This window comes from Sceloporus occidentalis, unplaced genomic scaffold, assembly GCF_023333645.1.
Source record: "Sceloporus occidentalis isolate IW3139 unplaced genomic scaffold, rSceOcc1.0.p SCAF_41, whole genome shotgun sequence".
Lineage (NCBI taxonomy): Eukaryota > Metazoa > Chordata > Lepidosauria > Squamata > Phrynosomatidae > Sceloporus > Sceloporus occidentalis.
The window spans coordinates 6195148-6214959 of NW_028317021.1; the positions used below are offsets into that span (position 1 = coordinate 6195148).

A 19812-nucleotide genomic window follows, 5' to 3' on the forward strand; every position below is an offset into this window, starting at 1 on the left:
CCACACACATGTATTGTATAAATACTATATTTATTAAATATCTTTAGTTCATTTAAATGTATTTACAGATACTATTCTTGCACAAATTATACTTCAGACATCCAATTCACATAATTGCCTTTTAGGTAAGCACAGGTAATGATAGTCTCATTTAACAAGAAAAAAGCATCCTCATTAGATCAGCTATCTTTGCCAGATAAAAAAAAATCCATGTCTACCTTTAATCCAATTTCCTATGGAAAAAGCAACCCACTACCCAAATAGCAATTCCAATCACAGTGTCTTTCTTTTCACTGGACCATTCTGTGATTGAGGGTGCTTTTTCCTATCTTATTATTTGTTGCAGAAATCACAACTTTTGAAGGGAAACAGGGGCTTGGATCCAGAGCTACCCCTCCAGAAACAGAAGAGCCCCTTCAATTTGCAGGAGGAACTGGCATCCAGCAAAGGCTCTCCACTGGAGGGAAAGGGCAGGGCATGACAGCAGTCTTTGCAGATTGCATTTTGCCCCTGGAGCACCATCTCACCCACTGATCTGGAAAGTTCCCAACCCTCAAGGGCAACAAGGGAGGGAACCTGCAGGGTCATTTGGTTTATGGTGTTCCATTCAGTGCAAGTTTTAACCCAATGCAGGATGTTTCAGTTCTCCCAATGACAGTTAAAATAATAAGGAACCATGGACTTCAAGCTCCTTCATTAATATGGATATCATCATAGTAATCTACCTCATATGTAGTAACCCAACTGCAGACATTACCAGCAGGCAAGTCATACAGCTGCTACAAGATTACTAGGTAAAGCAGGTTAATGCTATGCAAAGTTGGTTCTTCCAGATTCTCTATAAAGCAATTCTGATGTTTGATTTCTCTTCAGCTTCCACTTCTGTTTTTCCCCAATTTAAGAGAACACAAAATGGAATGCCTTCTCTATACCAAATCAGAACACCAGTCAAGTTCCTAGGAAACATGCTACTGCTTTTGAGAACTGATAAAAGGGTTTTTAAGTCTTGCCTTCTTTTGTAAAAAAATTTGTGCGCAGACAGCTTAAGTTCATAGGAAGAAATTAGGTTTTATGTTTGAGTGCACATCTTAATATGGAAAAAAAATCAAGCGTGCCATAGAAATAGTAATTCTTTATAATACAGTATTGCTTTAAAAAATAGATGGCAAAAAGCTATAAACTGTACTGGTCTTTGGTGTCCAGTGATGGGAAGGGGGACTGAAGTATCTGCAAGTTTAAAAACTCAATTTGATCATCATAAAAAATGTAAGAGACAAATGGCTTTATACAGACTGCTCAACTAGAAAGCGCTGTAGGCAAAGCAAGGCCAATAAAGTGAACCCCACCAAGTGTTCCAGTTCAACTACTTGGGGGTAGGATTCAAGATCCCTGACACTACACAGGGCAAAAAGCTAGAGGCCATGACCACTGGAGGATGCCAAAGAAGCACCGTCCGCTCTGCACCTGTTCAATGGATGGGCACCCACAGCAAGGCTGGAAGAGATTCTGAAGCAGCAGGGAGACTGTCCTGCTCTACCGAGGCACCAATTCAGGGGCAGGCCAAAGCCAAAGGGATGGGGCAGCAACTGGAAGGTGCGGTCAGTAAAACTCAACAGTGCTTATTCTAATGAGGAGGAACTGCAACAGTGAACATTGGCAAATGAAAAATGCAAAATAAATTCAAATTAAGGGCAACTGCTCCTCTGGCAAAGCAGAAACAAAGATATCGGTACTGCAGCATTTATACATTCCTTCTAATTGAACATACACAGGTACAATTTGTTCAGTGGTAAGTAGTACAAGGGATTGAAATGGTTTGTGCAAAGTTACTGTTTGCCACATCTTTGAATCATAGCACTATGATTTTCTTCATTTTATTTTATTCCACCCTGTATCCATGCCCAAAAAAATTTGTCAAGCTAAATGGTTAAGGCATTCTGACAAAAAAAAAATTAAAGGTGATTTAAGAAAAATCATCATGCCAATTTTAAAAAAGGTAGATCAACGAGCTTCCAAATTATTTCGCCCATTCTCATGGTAAATGAAATGACTGTTAGAAGAAGGATGCATTGAAATAGTGACATGTACATGGTACATGTTACATAATTATAAATAAAAGCTTGACACAATTATGCAAATATACAGTACAACCACAAAAAATATTTAAAACAGGCTGAGGTAACCTCAAACGTACAGTTTTAATACAATAAACCTGGCAGTAAATCCCCCTTTTCATGTTTTTAAAAAAGGTTAAGATTTCTTTACTGGCCAAGCTCATCATCTAAACATCAACATTAACCAACTGCTATATAAAACATGGCTTTTCATTTCTAAGTACTTTTCTACCAGCAAAAAAGTTATGAAAAACTGACCAAAATATATATATCTTTACAGCTATCTGTTTTTACATGATGTTTTTTTTAAAAAAAGAGGAGGGAAGGTTGTAGCTACTGAAGAAACTGGACTGAATGTAAATGGAAACAAATGTCATATTGCAAAATGGCTATTAGATACCTGTAAACATCATTGAAGTTCACTCTGGAAATCCTATATACCGACTACTACAATGTCAATGCTGCTCATTCATGTGTGGGGTTTTTTTTGCACATGTGCAGTTATTCTTGTTGCAAGAGTACAAGCAGAGGCATGTTTTTAAAGACACTAAAACATTCCTTAAACTCAGAAAGATTCAGAGCCAAGGACCCATCACCTAAATGTATCCCACCATTCATAGCTACTGCAACATATAAAGCCAGATCAGGATACTTTGCACACATGCCATCCCAAATTCTCAGCACCCTGGCTTCTTCAGATTTCACTACAATAGAAAGAGCTTTAGAAAGTTATTTTCTCAAAGGAAAAATCCAGCTAGCAGAGAGCCCCATGTGAATAAAGGATATGCCAAACATCCAGCTGTATGATAACAGTTAAGCACCTTTCTACTCTCACTATTCTCTTACAGACACATACTCATACACACTCATTCACTCACTCACATACACAACACATTTCACAAACTAAATCTGTGATTCAAAATTCGGTAACAGACAAAGTTCCTGGGCTAACACCACATATACCAAGAGGCTCAGTGCACTCAACAGCCTCTGAAGAATTCATATAAAAACAAGCCTCAAATATAATTTAAACATACCATGCTCGTTACACAATGCTTTGTGACCTTTTGGAGATTAAAAAAATGGGCATTTTCTACAGCAAGGTAACTGTGCCCTCATGGAGATTCTCCTTGTCGATGTTAAACAACATATCTAGTTTTGAATGACCGCCAATTTCTACTTATTTGCTGCTCACTTTCTTCAGCGCCATAACCATGATTATCCCCCTCCCTTCCCCACTACTACACAATAATTACTACTGAACTTTGAAAAGACAAGCTTCAAGTATTGAAATTTTCATTTCTTGCTGGCAGATGTACCCCAGTGTATTCTAGTAGTCGGTTTTGATGGAGATCTTGACTGCATCTTAAAACAGGCAATGGATGGAACACATAATAGCCACTGAGATCAGCTGCAGAGAAAGACATCCTGCCAGCAGGAAACAGTATGTATGAAGCTGGAACGGTAGGAAACACGCAAGTCATCAACAGCTGATGCTTTCAGCCCATCAGTCTGTATATTCAGCTACTATTGAAAGGAGGACGGTGATGTCATCTGGTTTTCCACCTGCCAAATAAAAGGGAAAAAAGATATTTAGATGTTATCTTCAGGAGCACAGGCTGAACAGTCATAAACACAATCCAAGAAAGGGGAGGAACAGAAACTGAAAGGTTAACACTCTCCATAAAAGTGGGGTAGGATCCTTCAAAATTCCCTATTGAATTCTGCCAGAGAAACTTTTTGAAAAGTCTGATGCCACAATAAGACCACTTTTTCTCTCCCTCTCAATTGCCAAGAGAATGGCATTACATTTACAAGTGCCAATAAAATGCAGTCTGCTTTCCTGCAAAATACAGGGGCAGTTACAAACGTGTAGCAGTTTATAATGTGGGTGAGAAGACGATGGGCCCTAGCTCCACATTTTGTAGCACCTCTGAAATCAGTTGGCTCATTCCTTTGCCACTCTAATTACTAGCCAGTATCTCATTCTGCTACATGGGATGACTTAGTGTTTCAGGATGTTGAAACAAATACTAGCCTAAAACCATGAGATCGTGCTTTGCTTTCCCCAGGACAACTAGAATCCTTACCTCTTACATTCAGTCCATTGTCACATGCAAACTGTGCAAAGGGAGACATGTAATTTGGATCATATGCCAGTTCATGAGCTTGCTCAGCAATACTTCTTGCTGTCTGTTGTATGCTTTCGTAATTTGAATTCTGAATTGAGAAGAGCAGAAAAAAGCATGTTAATTTTCTTTTGTGTTAGAAAAAGGACAAATGTGTAACAATACTACAAGAAGAAGCACAAACTCTACATCTTGCCTCTACAACTAGACCCGCTGGCAGAAATTATGGGAAGCTGCACTTGACTTGGAAGCATGTATTTTTAAGTCTCCTGGGTATTACATGGTGTTGGAGTGTGGCTGGCTGAAATGTCAAGCTTGTCTTTGACTCTAAACCAACTTTTAACCTGTACCCAGCACTCAGTGGCCTCCTTACTGTATTAGCAAAGAAAAAATTGGAGAGAATTTAAGGAGGATACACAATCACAGGATGCAATGGCAACACTACTACAGTGTTGGCAAGAATGTGGCTTACTGGTTATTATTTCACTACAACAGTGCAACTCTGTAGACCAGTGATGGGAAGGTTTATCTGTAGGGGATATTCCCAAATTTAAGCTTGCCTGTAGGTGGCACCCAATCTCACAAGACAGATTCATAAGGACACTGGCCCATCCTGGCACCACACACTTGATTTCTTGCACACTGTCCAATCCTCAGACACAGATTCCTAATGTGGCTGAAAACTCCATGAGTAAAATACACTCAAGAGGCAGCTGTGCATGAAAGTGAGGCGAAGGGAGAGCAAGAGAAAGAAATGGGTCCTTTCTCCCCGGGAAGCCCTTGAGCAAGTCCCAGCCTCTCTTCCTGGACTGATGTGCTTTTGGCCAGAGGACACCAGACTCAGTGTAGGTTGGGGGGAAGTAAGAGGTCAAGCAGGATCCTTGATTATATGCACAACCCACAACCTCCGCACTCCCCCAACGTCATCAAACAAGCACAACTGAGAAGGTTTCCTCCCTGCATTGACTTCAGCCTGGTTACTAATTCTCACCAAGTGCTTTCTAAAGATGTTGTGATGGCTTGCAATACTGAAAGCTTTCCAGGAAGCTTTCCCAAACAAGCATGCTCTCAATAAGTGACATTACAAAAAGCAGCCAGAATGCACAGCCTGTAAAAGACACCCAACTGGTTCTTAGCCCAATAAAGTAAGCCACCATTCAAATCCTCGTGAACAGATGGAACTCTTGATCATCTGCATCCAATGGTTCTGTCATCACCAAAAAGACAGAAAGTCTAGCCTCTCCTACAAAAAGTGGTGTGGTGGCTAAGGACTGAAGCTCTGAATCCAGGCGTCCTTGTTTTGAATGTCTCTGGTGCCATCAACTCACTGGGTGCTGTTGGACAACCTGTTCTCAAACCGTTCATTGCCATGATATTGGCCTATGTTAGAGGACTGTTGGAGAGCCTTCATGGTGTAGTGGTTTGAGTGTTGGACTATGACTCAGGAGACCAAGGTTCAAATTCCCTTTGCTCAGCCATGGAAACCCACTGAGTGGCCTTTGACAAGTCACACCCTCTGAGCTCCAGAAAACCCTGTGATATGGAGACCCTAAGGCAAACCTAAGTCAGAATCAACTTGAAAAAACACAACAGCAACAAAGAAGACGGTTGCAAGGCTAACAAGTTAACATCCATAAAGTGGTTCAGACATACTGACTATGCAAATCATATTACTGCTGCTGTCTTTACTTGTTCCCTATTGCTCTGTACATCATACTGCAAGCCTGAACAACACATTCCTGGTTACCTTTAGTTTCTTTAGCTCCTGGAGGATCATATAGTCAGGCATGTTGTCAAAGAGCCCATCTGTGGCTGTCAGAATGATATCTCCCAGCTGGACATCAAAGGTAGTACTGTCTGCTGCATCTGGGCTGTGAAAACAATGACAGTGAACATTTTCCAATGGTCCTTAGGTCAAAGCTTAACCTGCAAGATGGCAAGAACATCACTAGCTGCTCACTTCATGCTGCTCCTGAGGTGACATTCAGAGATTGACTGTGCAATCTGGTTCATGTCATGTCAGGAATAAGTCTAACTGAACTCGGGTTTTGTAAGGCCGCAATCTGATGCCCTTTATCTAAAAGTACTGGAACTGACACTCAGGTAGCATGTATGGAACTACAGCCTTATAGAAAACCCTACTTAGTATGGTTTTGTTTTTTGAAAAATAACTTAGTTATTTGTTATGGGCCTCAGGGACATCCATTGAATTGAGAGTGAGAGTCATACTTCCAGAGACATCCAGGAGACATGATTCTCTTACTTGTCTGCGATTCCTTCCACTTATTTAAGAGAGAATTTTTGGAACCTAGGAATGACTTTTGGTATTTTCTGGTTTCCTAAGAGCAGACAGCTATGGGTTGTAGGAGTGGAAAATAATGCAGGAACAGGCCCCATACTCTTCAGTTAACCAGTCCTATCCCACAGGGTTGGATTTGAGCAAAGGAAGGCAAGCAGGTCTACACTGCTTAAAGGCCTGTTCATTAGATACAACAAATCAGGATTCAAAGATATAGCCGTGTCAGTCTGTGGAATCAGTATGTAGAGAGATCTTGTAGCACCTTTGAGACTAGCTGAAAGAAAAGTTGGCAGCAGAAGCTTTCGTAGACCTCAGTCTACTTCCTCAGATGCATTTGTTTTATATGCTCATTACCATGAAGTACAAGAACTCTGCAGAATATACAGTAAAACCACTTTGTTGTGATTCCATGACAGTCCAACAGAGTGTATTCCCCACCCATCCACACTTCATTTTGCAAATTCTGCCCAGGGAGGTTCAAAAGGCCTTGCCCTGAAAGGGGTGGAACAGAAATCTTGCTCCAGGTCCATGGGTAGTGTACCCTTTTAAAGCTGCTATTCCCTATTGAACAGAATGTGCTTTTCCAACGCTCCATCCTAGAGCTTGGTGTTCCGCCAAAAGGGAGTTTTGATCATTTTGATTGGGCACGATGAACTGCTGGAAACTTTTAACTGTACTGAAATACAAGCTACAGTCACATGCTTCAAGTATTTGCTACCTCACTGCCTGAGTATGCAAAATTAGCAGATTCCCAATCCAAATCTGACAAGCAAAAAAGGAGGTCCCCAAAATGAACAAGAGAGCATGACAGCAGCAGCGTGCTTCGTGTTGAAAGCCAAACGTGGACAGCATGAAGGTCAACTCAATCAGGTTCATTTGCTGAACTGACTCAACATAACTAGAACTGTGCACTGGAACTACAGCTCCCATACCCCTCAAGCACCATGTCTATCATTTGCCTCTTGCTGCAAGCGCACAGCCAGCCATAACAGATGTTAGCATTCAGCACTGACTCTCTGCCAGCCAGTTATGCAGGCTCTAAACCATTTGAAGAGGAACTTTGTTTCGCTTTTAAGTCAAGTGAACTCCCTAAAGCCAACTCAATATTTCCAATGGCAACACATAACAGTAGTTTCACTTGACAAGCAAGGAGGGAAATACTCAACTTTTTATTTGAGGCTGAGGTCCTCAAAAATATTTTCAAACAGAAAAGTCAAAGGCACAAATGTAGCAGACTCTGCCACAAAAAGGTGCTACATACTATAGTTGTTTTCCTCATGCCATGACTCAGGACATGGCCAATATAAAATTGCTTTTGTAAAGCCAAGTTTCAGAACATAAAAGAATCAAGGGCAGATGAGAAATATTCCACATCCCACACATGTACACCCTCCTCTGTAAGGAGGGGGGTACCCTTCTCTCTACTGACCACTCTGTTCACCAAAGGCATGCTAGGAAGAACATACACTTTTAAGTGCAACAACAAAGTCTCTGAGCATAAAAGCGCATTTCACACCTTATGGCTTTTGTTCACTATTCTGCAGCAGGACATGGCCAGGATGAAATTGCCAAAACAGAAGAAAAAGCCTGTACATATGAGAAATTAATGGGCTAAACATCAGATGATGTCTAAGTGGAAATCAGTCCCCCTTGTGTGGGAAAACTGAGTTGCACACTTCCTGGGATATGATGTTCCCTGACAACTCTCTAGGGACCTACCCAACACAATTGTATTGCGTTTTGGCACATGCTAACCGTGACCATCCACGCAAAAAAGGCTCACCTGTCACTGAAGACAACTCCTTCAGCTTCTGGTGGGGCTATTGACAGTTGAAACGGAGTGTTGAAGTAGTGTTGTTGTTCATCCGATCGATGCACTACTTCTCCACCTCTGACTACTAAAAATCCTGAATCCCCCAAGTTTGCTGTGTGTAGACGATGACTTGTCCGATCCAGAACTACAATACAAGCTGTGCTACTCCCTGGAAAAAAGTTTAGATTTTTTTTTTAAAAAATGAAGAAAACCATAAATGCAACAGCTTTTATTTTTAATGAAGGGGACCCACAAGCTCTTTTGAAGCCAGCTTGGTGCAGTGGTTTGAATGTTGGACTATGACATCGTACTGAGCACTGAGTCTCGGTGGTCATGTGAACTGGGAAAGTCTAGATAAATTGGACTAACCTTTTCCGTAAGAGGACACTAAGCTTCCAGTTTAGTTAGGGCTTTCGCATGCGAACAGCCATTACGTAATTAGATACAAGGAACCATTTAAGCAGAATGTGCAGTGTCTGAGCTGACACCAAAGGGAAACTTCGACAGCTGATGTTCATTCTTTAGGTGGGCAATAAAAATGGACTGACTCTTTCTGAGCTCAGCCGAGGTTAGCTAAATATAGCTTCCATGTTTAGAGAGACCTCCTGGCAGAGAAGCTAAGGTCAGGTGAGAAGCATGTGTAGCAGGACAAGTAATTTGCACTTATTGTGCAAAAGGTTGTCCGTTTCCATTCACTCAGCTGATTCTTAAGAGCAACCAAGAGACGGCCAAATTCTGGCCGCCATGGCCCCTCACAACAGCCAATTCAATAGCTGAGTTCTAACTCAATGGTAGCCAAAACTGAGAAACAAGGAATTGTGAGAATGTTCAGGGAAGCCCTCAAGCTCTGCAGAATTATCCAAGTTCTCTAGATAAGGAATACCCTGGGAGACAAGAAGGAAATTCCCAAAAGACCTCAATGAGGACACAACAGGGAGACAGAATGGCATACTCGTGAAGAGAGCATGGCTGCCTGGCCTTACCCTGAAGCACCCCCTGCTACAACCTTTTGCCCCGTGTCTTACCACCCTCCCCTCATAACTTTAAAGACAGCTACATGAACATCAGAAGTGGACACTGGTGGCACACAGGCTGCAAAATTCACCACATTCCCAATGGGAAAATGAATTTTTCCAAAGTACCATATCCATATTGTCTAGGCCATGAAAAAGGCGGCACTGGAGCAACATGGAGGAACTAATGGAGTTCCGGAATGTACACTCAATATATGAAGAACCGAAACTCTGAAAACAAATCTTTAAAGAGTTTCAGATTCAAACCTTTGGTAATTTGCTTCCCCAAATGCACATACATCTGCCTGCATTTGGAGCCAGTCCTGTATTGATAAGGTACGTCAGTCACCACAATTTCAAAAGAAGATTTTATAGTTTTTACCAACGTACCCCACCTCCTAAAATAACATTCCATTTTGGAGCCACATGAAGGACAGCGGATGTGTCAAGGATAATGGGTTTAACCAGCACTTAAGAGCATTCAAAAGGTTCTCTTAGCCAAACCATCTTAAGGCTATTACCAACTGCAAACTTTGCATCATGATCAGGAACATCTTTTTTGTTCTGATTTTGACTAATGCAGAGCCTGAAGAAGAATTCAGGGTAACTCAGAAGTTTGCTCATTGCTCTGCAGTCTTTTTGTTGGTCATAATAAAGCCAATAAGCGACTGTTCTTTTCATATTTTTCTTCTTGATTTCCAGCATTTATATACCAGGTTTCATTTTAATATATCCCAAAGTGGTTCACGATAAAAACACCAACCAATTAGACAGACTGCACTATGGATCAAACCTTTTAGGATTAATATGAACCCTCTACTGCAAATGGAGGGAGGGGGCTGAGCTTTCAAGAACCAGGTCTACCCAGCCCACATCATGAATTTGAGTCAAGTGGGGAGACAAGACCTGGGATCTTCTGAGGTCATTTTCTCACATACTGCCCATGGCTCTCAAGACTAACACAAGCAAGGCTGACCAAGACAAAGCATCAAAAAGACTGAGAGGGGGAATGGAACTGCTGAGCTTACCAAGCAAAGGTACTTTGTTCTGCAGCAGCTCACAGTAGCTTGTGGTAAGAATCCCAACAGGATTGCTTGGTACAAACCGTCCTTCTTTTACCAAGCGTTCACAAGTGCGCATGAGAGTCCCTGAGAACTGAGAAGGGTCAACACCATAGTCCCGCCAGCCACCAACGCCATCTGCTACCCCTAAGGGAAAAAAAGAGAGAATGAATGTATATTTAATATGGATAAATTCTTCTGCATAAATACAAAGGAGAACATTTATATGAAAGTGCAAAGCTGGTTAAAGTTTAATTAGGCTCAGTTGCAACAGATATTTCTAAAGGAGGCTTTCTATACTAGTCACACTCCCAAAGCAATAGACAAGAGCAAGAAGCAGTGACATACCTAGTCAGTTCTGACTGCTAAAGCCTCAAATAAAGTGTTGGACAGTGTTCATGGAGATCAAGAATAGCACTTCACATTGTCATCAGAATAGTTACCACCTCTCTTTATTGAAAATCACCCAAATGTTTTTCCACTGCATCATGTTGCCATTAGGGCAATTCTGACTTAGGAGAATACAACAGGCAAAGCTTTTTAGAAAAGGCAAATCGCTAAACATTTTTTTCCAGAGCCCCGTTACTACAAGACTGTGGCATCAGCAATATTCTCAGAGATATTATTAAATACTGACAAGCCACCTACTGAAGAAACCCTGATGATGTTTCTATAGCATTTGTTTCAGGAGCTGCTCGTGAGGCTGCACGAAATGGCATTTTATAGAAAGAGTGCAGCTCACGTTAATTATTCAGGATGCAGGATGAGTCACTTTTTCGCAGATCAGAAAGTCTCCCTCTGACAGAGCTGCCTTGGAAGAGAAAGCGGCTAACCTCTGTCCATGAAGTGAAAATTAATTTGGTGCAAAAGGAGAAATTGGTTCATCTGCAGACTGCCCTTCACTTAGGATGCCAGTTGAAATGGAGATGGAGGGTTCAGCATTGACCTTGGCATGAACTATGTAATCTGTCAACATGTTACAGCCAGACTCTGACATCAGCATTAATCAGATTTCTCCCAAAAATAGTCCACAGACTCCTAGACACCAATTGTTAGGCCACACATTGCAACAATGAAAGACAAATATTACCATCACCTTGTGTAACAGAAGAGGAAGCACAATGTGAAACCCTGAAAGCCAAGAAACGCCACTCCTTTCTTCTGCTTCAGGAAATGCACATTAATTCTCTCAACAAGATGTGGAACAACAGAGCCTGTACAAGCAAATACAAAGCAGGTCTTCTGGTTTCAATGGTTCGGAATCCAGCACATGCAGAGCAGCAATGTGTAGCAGAGCAGGCAAGAGACAAGCAGCACAGAACATGTGCCTCAAAGTAAATTACAAGGGTGAATAAGCTGCTGACAGCCATATTTCTAAAGAAAGCACCACATTACAAGAAACCGTTATTTTTCTCTCTCTCCATGCATTTCATATACACTCACTGAAACTTCTAAAGAGACATGAAAGGAAGAATACAATCATTTCTCAAGGGCAGAGTGATATTGTCTCTTCAGCATAAGTGGCCATTACTGCTTTGAACTGTTTTCCAGTCACAAAGCTATACCTGCAGTTCCCAGAGGTACTGTCTGGTTACATGCAGTTTGTGCGTCAGTCACAGAGCCTCAGCCCCCTCCTTAGGTCTGCTTACATTAAGACAACCCAGAAAGCAAATCTGATGAGCCTGAGTTAAAGATCCCAAAAGGCTCCCAAAAGAGTAGAATGCAATCAGATGCTTGCGTTGGCAGCCACAGAAATGCTGCTGAGCCTTCCCAGTTACCCAGCACCTAGGGTGGCCAATCGAGGTTTTGCATTCCCATTCATGCAAGCTATTTACAAATGACAAGGATGCTTGCCTTTTATCTAACCAGAGAAAAGGGCACCTGTCCTCCTTTCTCTCTCTGATTAAACACCGTCACAGTGCACATCAATGGGCTAGCAATCGATGGACCAGAGCAACTATGGCTTGCCATACTCCATATTATTCAATGGCAGCATAATAATAATAATAATAATAAATAAAATTTTATTTATATACCGCTATTCCAAATTCGATCACAGTGGTGTACAACAAAAGCATAGCCATAGGGATGCACACATGCCGCTGCCTATTGAATAATATGGGACATGACCATCTGCATTTTTCCCCATCCACGGTGAGGTGCAGAAACCAAACCTCACAGATGGGAAGGGTCCACTGTACTCTAAAAGGCAAGACTTTCTCAAAGTACTAGAAAACCAGGTACTGGTAAAAGTGCTTTTTACAATTATGCAGCTAGCACTGCAAAGCATCTGCCCTTACGCAGGGCTTTATTGTCTGTACCATTATGTCACCTATCTATCCAGCATTCCCAAGGACAGCTTAGCAAAAGGATTGCATAATGGCACAGTTCAAGTGAGATTCTGACACCCAACTTCCTTTTATCCTAAAAGAATAATTGCTTAATTCCTCACAGACTGTCCTTCAACCTATATCATCCCCCCCCCCCCCGCCAAAGAGGCAGCAAGTTGGAAGGCTTGTTTCCATTGGTGAGTCTTGCTTTGAAGGGGAAAAAAGGAGGAGGCGGTGATCTGAAATACAGGCAGTATAGGTAAGAGGAAAGGCACCAGTGTATAGTTTCAGGATCACTTTGAAGAAAGACAGAGTAGGCAAATCCTACAGACACCTATCAAGCGGTAAGCCTCACTGAACTAAATACAGCTTATTAGTTAGGCATGCAAGCTGCCTAAATACCCAAAAGGTGCCAGATCCTGTCTGATCTTGGAAACCAGGCAAAGTCAGCTCTGGTTAGTACTTGGATAGGATACCACCAAGGAATCTCAGGTGCTGTAGGCTGTATTTCAGAGGAAGGAACTGGCAAAACCACCTCTGAGAATTCCTTGCCTTAAAAATGCTATGAAATTCATGGGGTTGCCATAAGTCGACAGGAGACTTGAAGGCACATATAAACACGCATTTAGGCATGCACAGGATTAAGCCACAGCTACAATGTTGTTTCAAGCTGGAAAGATCACATTCTGGGGGTGGCTGTTGACCTCCAAAATAGCCAGGCATTAACGGTAGGAGGAAAAACCCAAGACACATTCCTAAAATATATTTTCTTTGAAGTAAGGCAGAATCAGCTTAGAGTGGACGGCGAGTAGAATTTGAGGACAAACAACCACTAGAAGTCCAAAACAATCATCTACAGGGAGAAGGTCAGGTGAGGTTGTAATCTGACTGAAAGAAGGATATAAATGGATAAAATAGAATGTCCAACATTTTTCATACGTCTCCTTGCCAGAACTCTATTTTCTGGCACACTTTGGAGACTTGGCTACATGTGAAGCTGGGAACTACTCTAAACAGGAAAATACATGCAGCATCACTAAAATAGCAGAAGGCACTAAAAGGATTGAGAGTATGTGTGTTAAAATAGTTAATGTCAACCGGGTTTTACATACAGAATTATTCTCTCATCTTTCAGCAAACATTTCCCTGATCTTTTCATGTAATATCCTCTTTTTAAAATAGCACTGTTTTGGGGCTCCTTAAAATGACTAACAGGGCTGGAATGTCATCTTACTTAAAATGCCCATTATAGGATTTTATGATACGGTGAAAAAGCCCAACCATATGTGTGTTTGTACTGTGAGCACTCTGCACAACTGGCAGAGAAAAACTACTGCCCAATATACTAACTGACTCAAAAACCTATAATCACAGTATTTTAAAATAAAAACAGTTTAAAAAAAATGCTGAGGGTATCTGCTGAAAGCTGAGGGTAAGGCTTTGTGTCCTCCCCTTTTTGGCTTCATTGGAACCATCCCTCTGATTGCCTAACTTTCTTCTGGTGACCCTATCATGGTGTTTTCTTGGCAAGATTTGTTCAGAGGACATTTGCCATTGCCTTCCCCTGAGCACATGTGACTTGCCCAAGTTCACCCAGTGGGTTTCATGGCCGAGCTGGGAATTGAACTTTGGTCTCCACAGTCATAGTCCAACACTCAAACCACTATGCCACACTGGCTCACCTGTGTGGTTTACGCTTACTCAATAAAACATTTACCACCACAGGCCCTGATACCTCCCAAGTTCCCAAGGATGATCTGTTATGACTGAAGGCATGAGGGGATGCTGGTGAAGGACATAGCAGCTCAGGCTTCACAAGCCCAGGCTTACTATCCTGTGAAGCAGGGCTCAATTTCAGAATTTACTGTTCCACATGAGGATGGCCACAGTAAATCATGACACTAACTTAGCATTTGTAAAGAGAGCGCATTAAAAGCACTGCTCTAGCAAACCTTACAACAGCATTGTTTGTGCAGGAATTTTCAACAGGGATGTGGGTTGACTACCTCTGGCATTTTGACAGCCTTGCAAGAATGGCCACTGCTGGCACTTCCATGCTGCACATGGCATGCTGAGGCTAGGAGAAAGATAGTTTGCCTATGGCAACTTGTTAGGTTAGGGCGCTGAGATTTGAAATGAGGGTGTACTGGTTCAAAAGCTCATGATCTTATGGCCCAAACCTGAGTGAGCCTGCTCAGAATTTAGTCCCACTGCATTCAATAGGGCTTCCAGAGAAGCAGTAAACGCTGCAACAAGATTGCACTATTAGCCAATGCACTATACATGCTCTGCAAAGGACTTACTGCCAAATGTCTGTGACAAGGTGCATTTCCCAGATTGCACAACAGATAAAGGTCATGTGTAGCTATTTTACTGCTGGTCAAACAGGGACTGACTTGAAAGTTGGGCCAGTTTGTTTCACCAATAGACAGGAGTGGCTCATGTGGCCACTCCACACCCACAGCCATCCCACACAAGTTCTCAAAAGAGAAGGCCAAGAACTTCTTGGCATGCTCAACACACTCAGTGACTAATATAAAAAGCATTGGAAGATGAATGGTCTGAATGGAAAATGAAACATGCGAAGCTCAATCTTTAGCTAAAGGTACTATAAATCTTTTATTATAAAAAAACAAAACTCTGCAAAAAGCTGCTGTGGGTCATCTGTTCTATTTGATCGCTTGTAAACATGGCAAAGCATAATACATTAAAATAATCCAGAGCAGGACAATGATGGAGCCAGTGGATGGTTCAGAGATGTGATGTATGAAGAAAAAATGAAGAAAACAAACAAAAGGATAGGGCACTGAAAAACAACAACATGAATACCAAGTGTGCAAGGCAGAGGGCCAACCTAGGCCATCATATAGTTCACAGAAAGTATCTTAAGAAGAGGGAAGTGAGCATCTAGAAATTTGTCCCTTTAGGACTGATAAACAAAGAGAAACAGGACAACAAGAGGTTGTGTCTTTATCATCATCCATCCAGAGTTAACCTGCAGTCCTTTGGTCCCTTCCCTTGAAAGAAGAGCCAGAAAACTTGGACTGTATCAGTAAGGGTCAAAGAAAACTGGCCCACCAACATCACCAAATATACCAGATTATATCCTTCTGTCAATTTTTGTTGTACCATGCCTTGCAACTCAATCTTGGGAGGGTAATAAATACATAAGACTATAAAAAGGTGGCTATTTAGTAAGCCAAACAAAGAATGCCAAGGTGCAACAAATACACGCTAAAGCCTATCCATGTGCTTCCCCACTTGGAAGTGGCACTGCACTGAGGGTTTGCATGTAGAAGGTCCAGGTTCAACGCCAGTATCTCCAAGCAAGTGCTTGGCAAAACCCTGCCTGGAACCCTGCAGAGCTATTGTTGCCAGTCAGTGGAAAATACTGGGCTAAACAGACCAACATTATCATTCAACAGAAGATTGGTTCCTATGCTTCTAGTCTGGATTTCGTGTAGCTTCAGATCCCTTAGAGTTACCATGCCAAATCCATGTACAAAAGCCACAGGTGTCTGCCGTAACAACAATGCAGTAACTACCAAATCCAGTTCTTCAAAATTCATTCCATGTGATGCTACAGAACTACTCATTTCTTATCATATTAGCCACAATGCTAAAGCAGCAACAAGGCCTGAACTACTGTTACAGGTCACTATAAGAGTGGCGAGCCTTCAGTCCTCCAGATGTTCTGGACTGCAACTCCCATAATCCATCCCCATTGGCTATGCTGGGTGGGGCTGGCGTGAGGCAAAGCATCTTCAACGCCAAAGTTTTCCAGTCCCTGCAGTCGAGAAAAAAGCATGCCAGAGAGAAGATATGCCTTAGAAGTATTAAAATATAGTGCAGAACCAGGAAGTGCCACATTTGAAACACATCCACAGCGCCTTCCCTCTCCACAGCGCATATGCCTTATGGAATAATTCTGCAAACCCTGCCTCTCTCCACCAACACTCATTCTTTTTTAAAACGAGGACAAACAGCTATGTCACGTGTTAAAGAAGAGACAGCAAAAGCCACATTTCCCCAGTGAAGAGCTACAGCTCGAGAACAAAGGCTGAAAAAGATAAGCTACGGCGCATGGAAAAGTTTGATCTGGGGTTTTTATGGGGGGTGTCTCTTCAGTACTCATATGACCCCACCACTCGCATCTAGCAGCATTCCCTTAAATGTACACTAGGTACGCTGACAAGCTGACTGAATTTTTGTTCCGCGTTCACTCATTACAAACAGGCACGACGCGCCCATGGCAACGCTATGTTTCCAATTACCATCCACGTAATGCGCTTTAGACACAAGAGCAACCTCTGAGTGAGCAAACGGCAACACGCTGAACCATGTGGGACGACCACTATGTATGTTGGAAAGCAAGGCCAACAGCTGGCGTATAACACCAAGGGCTGCTGCCGTGAGCTCGCCTTGCGCACAGTCTTTAGAAGGCCCCATTCTCTACAAAGGGCCCACGCTCTTCAGGCCGCTCCTTTGGCTCCGGTGACACCTGACCCAACACAGCTGCATTGCACTGGAGAGCTGCAGCTGAAAGCCCAGCGCAGGGGGTGTGTGGGAGGTGGCATCTGACATCCGAACGTCCTCTCAATGTCACTTTGCTTTCACCTGCTCAAGGGCACAAGGTGCGCCAAAGGCAACAGTCCGCTCCCAATTGCTTCTTAGATTGGGACAGCTTTGCCGAGTGGCGGGACAACGTCAAATCCTTCCAGCTTGAAGGCTAACGCTAGGTTTTCTTCCCCGATCCGCCACATTGTCACGGCGGGTGAACTGCCAAGAACTTTCTGCATAGAGACACATCTGTGGCCTCAATGCTCGGTTTGGCACCATGCGCTGGCTCAAGGCGATGGAATTCTGGGAGTTGGAGTTTGTTGTGGGCCCTGAGCGGAGCTCTGCTCCGCTCAGGGCCCACAACAAACTCCAACTCCCAGAATGCCATCGCCTTGAGCCAGCGCATGGCGCCAAACTGGGTTATTTTTCCAGTGTGGATGCAACCATAGTTGGCAGTATCTGTCGCCTACTAAGCTCTGAGGCAACAGATTCCAAGCAAGGGGAAAGGGGGAGAAGTCCCGGCCCACTCACCCAAGACGTCGGCGGAGCGGTGTCGGGCCACGAAGCAGGCATCATCGCCATAGCACATGCCCTTCTTGAGGATGCCCTTGCGGAAGTCCTTGCCGAAGCCACAGCTGGCCGTCACCAGGCTGTAGTCGCGGGAGTCGGTCTGAGAGAGGCCCCCCAGGACGGCGCGGGCCACCAGTCTGCCATAGGAGAGGACCGAGAACATGGTGCGGGGAGCCCAGCAGCCCACGGCCTGAGGAGGCAAGCGGGGAAGAAGGAGGAGGAGGAGGAGGAGGAGAAGGGGCGGCTCAGGCACCCGATGCTGCTGCTGCTGCTGCAAGGAGCCAAGCCAAGGCCCCGTCCCTCCTCGCCCTCCGCTGACCTCCCTCTCCAAGAGGAGCCCTGCCCCTTTCCCTCTCCCCCTCAAAGCCCCTAAGCTGGCCCCTTGCCCTCTGGCTGGGCTGGGCCTGCCCTCCAGCCGCACATGGCCTGGCCTCGCCCCTGAAAGAAAGAGGACCCCCTTCCCTTCCCTTCCCTTCCCCTCCCGGCTGCCCTGAGGCCTCTTCCCCGCCCCCACCTCCGGCTGGGCTGGAGCCCCCTCAGGCCGCGGCTCCCCTTTCCTCCGCCTGGGGCCTCCTCCTCCGCCTCCGCCGCCTCCTCCTCCTCCGCTTCCTTCTCCTGGGCCTCGCCGCCACCGGCAACAGGAGCAGCGGCTTCCCGGCGGCGCCTCGCCTCGCCTTTCTCTCTCACAGCCGGCCGCTTCTCCGCGGCCCCCGGTCATGCTCAGCCGCCATCTTTCGTCTCGGACCGGGCCGCTCCTCTCGCGCCTCCTCTCCCGCTCGCCGCCGCCGCCGCTGCCTTCGGGGAAGAAGCAGAAGGAGCCGAGGAGAAAGGAAGCCACGGGGCGAGCGCGCTAAGGTCGGCTCCGCCTCCTCCTCCTCCTCGCAGCCGCTCCCCCCACCATCCGGGCCTTCCCCGGCCCAGGCCCCTCGGGCTCCCATTGGCTGCCTGGCCGCCTTCTTATTTGCATAGAACCGCCCCCTCTCTCGCCCTGGCCCTTCTCTTACCTCTTCGCCGTTCGCAGCCATGCCCACTGGCGCCGACGTCACCCAGCGCATGCGCCTGGGGTGCTCCGGTTGTTTGGCGCCTAGACGCCCTCTCCCGGCATGCAGCGCGGCACTGGGAAGCTTGGGTTTTGTCCCTTCTGAAAGAGGGAGGAGAGGGAGGGACCGGAGGAGGGGGAGGAGCCGGCGGCATTCCGGGGCGTGGTAGTCTCCGTCCCCCTCCTCCTCCTCCTCTTAAGGGGCGCCCTTTGGAGGCCAGGGCGCTTTCGCCCAGCAGCGGGGGAGAGCAGGGCAAGAGGGCCCGGGGGCCGGGCTCCCTCTGAGGCGCTCCCTCGGGGCCTTTGTGGGTTTTCCTCAGGCAAAGGATTGTGACGCCTTTGCTTACGCCAGGCCCTCCCAAAAGACACGCCCCTCTGACCCTGGGTTCAAGGTCACAAAAGGCCCGCCTCAGGCTGCCTCCGCACGGCCGAATTAACCCGGCTTGACCCCGCTTTATCTGCCAGGGCTCAATGCTATGTAACTCTGGCAAGGGTAGCTTGCTGAGGAGGAGGGCCAGCGTGGTGCAATAGTTTGAGCATTGGACTAGGACTCTGGGGCTGCGTCCACACTGGAGAAATAACCCGGTTTGGCCCCGCTTTAACTCTTTCTATTATCTATTAATGGATAATAATAATAAAAAAGAGAAAACCGTCTATTATCCCCTCTGTTGTAAGCTGCCCGGATTCCCAGTGATTGGGTGGCATATAAATAAATCCTATTATTATTATTATTATTATTATTATTTCTGGCTCAAGGCTATGGGCATCTGGGAGTTGGAGTTTGTTGTGGGCCTGGCTGAGCTGGGATTCGAAGCCTGGTCTCCCAGGCTGCATCCGCCCCCCTGACTCAAGGCTATGGAGAGTCAGCCTATTGACAAGAGTCA

General features: G+C 44.8%; 1 protein-coding gene across 1 annotated transcript; it reads right to left on the reverse strand.

Moving 5' to 3' along the window:
* Positions 1–2: 2 nt before the first annotated feature.
* Positions 3–18857, reverse strand: LOC149290064 (protein phosphatase PTC7 homolog). The gene is made up of 7 exons (XM_089489806.1): positions 18404–18857; positions 17851–18079; positions 10397–10576; positions 8326–8524; positions 5991–6114; positions 4205–4334; positions 3–3680 (listed from the first exon to the last, which is right to left on the reverse strand). Exons 1-7 carry the CDS (start codon positions 18605–18607, stop codon positions 3622–3624), a joined length of 1125 nt encoding a protein of 374 aa, XP_089345932.1. The 5' UTR covers positions 18608–18857; the 3' UTR covers positions 3–3621.
* Between the last annotated feature and the right edge of the window lie 955 nt (positions 18858–19812).